The sequence below is a fragment of the Solanum verrucosum genome, unplaced genomic scaffold (assembly GCF_900185275.1).
Source record: "Solanum verrucosum unplaced genomic scaffold, falcon-dt-bn FXZP01000229.1, whole genome shotgun sequence".
Classification (NCBI taxonomy): Eukaryota; Viridiplantae; Streptophyta; class Magnoliopsida; order Solanales; family Solanaceae; genus Solanum; species Solanum verrucosum.
In genome coordinates, this window is record NW_026020011.1 from 3,750,185 (window position 1) to 3,754,614 (window position 4,430).

The following is a 4,430-nucleotide window of genomic DNA, read 5'->3' on the forward strand; positions in this document are numbered from 1 at the left end:
GTTAATATTCCAAATAAATGTCATCGATCTGGAAATTATAGAAGGAAGGAGAGTAATAATATTATTAATAAATGGAAATTCAGAGGTTAAAAGATTTATTGTTATTGTGGGCAAAAGTGCAAACAAATAGACTAGCCCTCGTGGGTGGCAACCACACCGCAGCCAGGTTTTGAACTCGTTAAAAAAAAATATTCGTAATTTTCTATTATTCTAGCTCACCAACCCTTTTTTTTTTTTTTAATTAGTAATAATTCGACTTTCTTTTGTGTTTCGAGAAATTTTTCCAACAACCTAGTGTCTTTTTGGTGTCAGCTGGTGTCTGGTTAGCTTGCATGCACCTTTTTGTGATTCGTGTTACTTGTCATAACACATATGAGGTACAAAATGATGAATAACATGTTGCAAGGCTTTTACAACAAGCAACATAGCAAAATGAGAGGTTTATACATAGATGGATTAATGGATTATAATTGGGATACAAAGTTGGTGATTATAAGAATAGACCATTCTTGGGTTTTGAAGTTTATGGCTCGTGCAACAATATTAGCATTGGTAATTGTTTCTTTACCTTGGATTAATACAATAATCTCGGGTACTTATCATCGCGATACGAGTCTAATTATGCTTATCAAGTTAATAATGAGATGGTTTATAATCCAATTAAGTTGGAGTTTTTGCCTATGATTTTTCAAGATTTGGCTAATGAAAGACTTATAAGAATGGGTGATAGGTCCCTTCTTGTTAGCAATGGCAATGATGAAGAAATTTATAATTCTCAAGTTGTTAAAGATTATAATCCTAATTTGATTTCATTTTCAGATTCTACGCAACAAAATCTTGTCCCTAATGAAACTTTTGATTTTGTTTTGGCCTATGGTTATCCTCAATTATCAAATTTTATTGAAAGAGCTTTGAAAGTTGGTGATATTCTAGTTGTACCACTAAGTGACAATCCTTTGGTTGATGAATTTCCACATCCATCAAATTACAAGATTGTCTATGTTAGAAAATTTGATTCAACTATTGTAGCCATGAAGAAAATAAAGAATGCCTCTATCAACTCTTCTACGCGGCGACTTCTTGAAACTAATGCAGAAAAGGTGTCTAGTTCGAGCTCTGGGAACAGAAAGGTTTTTGATAAGGAGCATTTGACTTCCCTTAGTCAGTTTGCTCAGCGTGAATCTGAATTTGTCAGGTCGGATGATTTTACAAGTGCAAAAAAGGCAGCACTAAAGAAACTAGAAAATGTACTACTTGAACCACCAAGAGCAGCCTCAGGAAAATCGAGTAGATATCTAAAAAAGACACATTTTTTACCTAATTTAATGGGGGTTTCCCTACAGAGTTACCCAAGAATGGTGTTCATTGATGTTGGTTTACAAGAAAAGAATGAAAAATCAAGTGATAATTATCATTCTACTTGGTTTACAAAGCATTATCCTAAATGAAGAATCATTTATAGTCTTACTTCAGAATTTATCCTTCACTTTGATAAAGAAAATACGTTAAAATATATCATGTGCATACACACACTTACGCTAGACCAAAAAAAGGTTAAAATATCTTATTTAATTATTCTCGATAAATATATCAAAATCGATCAGATCTCATTATCCGTCAGATCTCAAACAACAATGAAGTGCAAAATCAAAATTCTCCGTATTATTCCACTATAGTTTAAGGAGGGGTGGGGTGTAATTGATAATTTTACTACAATTTAAGTGTATTTTATGCTTTATGCCTATGTAATATGGATTTATCGATTCTTAAAAAATGGCTAGCTTACCTTCAACTTATTAGCTAAAGAATGGGGTCAAAAATCGGTGTAATTAATTCCTATAAAATGACTATTAAATACTCGAGATATGCGCAAACAATGGTGAGGCTATGCTTTCTGCTCTCCCAACTCTCTACGGAGGGTTCTGTAAATATTTTACAAAAAAAATCATTTGTAAGTCATACGAAAAATTGAGAAAATCACGTAATTTCTATAAAATGGCTCTTGAATGCCCAAAATGCATGCAATAAATAGTGATGCTTCACGTAATATTAATGCTCCATATCCTCCCTATGAAGGATTTTGTAAGTTATTTTTAAAAAAAATTGTTAGGAAGCCATATCACCAAAACATTCATGGGATAACACACACGAAAAATTGAGAAAATCGCGTAATTCTTGTAAAATGGCTATTAAATGCCAAAAACATGTGCAAAAAAATGGTGAGGCTTCACGTATTGCTACCCCAATTCCCTACAGAGGGTTCTGTAAAGGTTTTGCAAAAAAAATCTCCAGAAGACATATCACCAAAATATTCATGGGTTAACACACGAAAAACTGAGAAAATCGACTAATTCCTATAAATTGACACCTAAATGCCCAAAATATGTACAAAAAAATGTGAGGCTTCACGTACTGCTCCCCCAACTCCAAACGGAGGGTTTGGTAATGCTTTACAAAATAATTGCCTGGAAGCTATATCACCACTACATTGATGGGCCAACACACACGAAACCCTGAAAAAATCACCTAATTCCTGTAAAATGACTCCTAAATACCTAAAATATGTGCAAAATATGGTGAAACTTCATGTACTGTTCCCCCAACTCTCTAAATACCCAAAATATTTTTACAAGTTTTTTAAACGAGGTCAAAATTTAATTAGTAATTAATGGTGACACTAGTTCGAGAAAAAGAGGGGGAGTCCTAGGTGCAAATTATCAGGGGCAGAGCTACTGTAGCGGAAGGGGGTTTGGGCGAACCCACTGGCTTTTCTGTAGATCCTATATTCGTATTAAAATATCAAATAAAACGTACAAATAAATTTCCTGCGAACCCTTTAGCATAATGAGGCGGACGCGGCCCAGTGGTCTCCATGCACCCAGTGAAGTCATTCAATTCGAGCGAAGTGGGTTCGAAACCCACTCTCGGCGCTAACTGTTGACACCCAATTTTGACCCTCCACAATATAAATTAATCATTTCGAACTTCTCCAATTTCAAACGATTTAAAATTATTAGTTTTATAAAATTTCTAAAAAAAGAATAATAATAAAAATAAATAATAATAATAATACTAATAATAATAACAATATAGTTTGCAAGTTATTTTAACTAGTTCCGTCTTATTTTGTAATTTTTAGATAATATATATGTTTTACATAATTATGTATATAATTATTATATTTTATGAATATTCAAAAATCGTCTCAAAAGAGTTTGTTTTATATTCAATTAAATTAATTTGGTTTAAAGTATAAGTTATTTATTTTATTAGTTTAATTATTCTTATTTTATATTATTTTGTCTTATTTAATTTTGTTGATTTGAAAAGCGCATTTTATTTAAGTTACGTTATTTTAGTTATGACCATATTTTTAAAATAATTAGTTTTATAAAAGTAATAATAATAATATAGTTTGCAAGACTTTTAAATAGTTTGTCACTTTTCATAAATTTTAGATAATGTATATGTTTTACATAATTATGTATATGATTAGTATATTTTATGATTATTCGAAAATCGTCAAAAAATAATTATTATATTTTAAATATTAGGGATGGTTATAGTTTTGAGTTAATAAGTTTTATGAAATTCAAAATACTTTCAAGTTATTTTTTTAAGTAATTTTATCACTTTTTAATGATAAGTATGTATTTTTGCAATCACGCTATTTTATAAATATTTGAAAATTATCACAAAAGATTTTACATTTTGGTTAAATATCTTATTAATTTGCTTTAAGTTATAGCTATAATTTCGAGTTAATTAGTTTTGTAATAGAATTAATTAGTTTATAATTAAGTTCTTATTTTTATTTTGTTGAGATTAAGAAACTCATTAATTAATTTATATTAATTCGCCTTATTCGGCTTTTTAGTCGAATCACTAATTAAGCTCAATTTGACTAAATTCTTAAATCTAATCGAACTTAATTGCTATCTATATGGCCAAATCCTCAATTCAAAACTTAGCCTTTTTATTACAAACACAACCAGCCCTTCTACCCACCTAAACCCATTTGTGATAAGACCAAAATGTTGGGCCCTTTTTTATTTCCTTCAGCCCAAGTGCAATTTTTCAGCAGCCCACCCTTAAATTCCTAACCCATTAGCCCACAATAGAAAAAGATCCAACAATTCCATTCAATAATACATCAACAGTAGCCATACGTACATACAGAGTACCCACCGCCCAACTTCATCTTCATCGCTGAAAATCAGCAATCAGCAGCCGCGACCCCACTGCCCATAACGTCTTCTTCACGCGGAAATCTCGTCACCCATAACCCTAGCAACCTAATCCATCACCTTCACGTCTCCTTTTCCCCCTTTCGCGGAGTCTCAGAGCAGAGAAAGACTCCCATGCCTTTTACTGTTGGTCTCGGAAAGGAGCAACGAAAAATTTCAAATTTTTCTTTCGAAAATCCAACT

General features: G+C 31.6%; 1 protein-coding gene across 1 annotated transcript; it reads left to right on the forward strand.

Moving 5' to 3' along the window:
* The first annotated feature begins 719 nt into the window (after positions 1–719).
* On the forward strand, positions 720–1,448 carry LOC125820343 (uncharacterized). Its single transcript, XM_049499781.1, has one exon. The coding sequence runs from the start codon at positions 720–722 to the stop codon at positions 1,446–1,448; it is 729 nt and encodes a 242-aa protein (XP_049355738.1).
* The last annotated feature ends 2,982 nt before the right edge of the window (positions 1,449–4,430 follow it).

Bases quoted from the DNA above. Each gene is read 5' to 3' on its own strand.
- LOC125820343 (XM_049499781.1), top strand. From the start codon at position 720: ATGGGTGATAGGTCCCTTCTTGTTAGCAATGGCAATGATGAAGAAATT.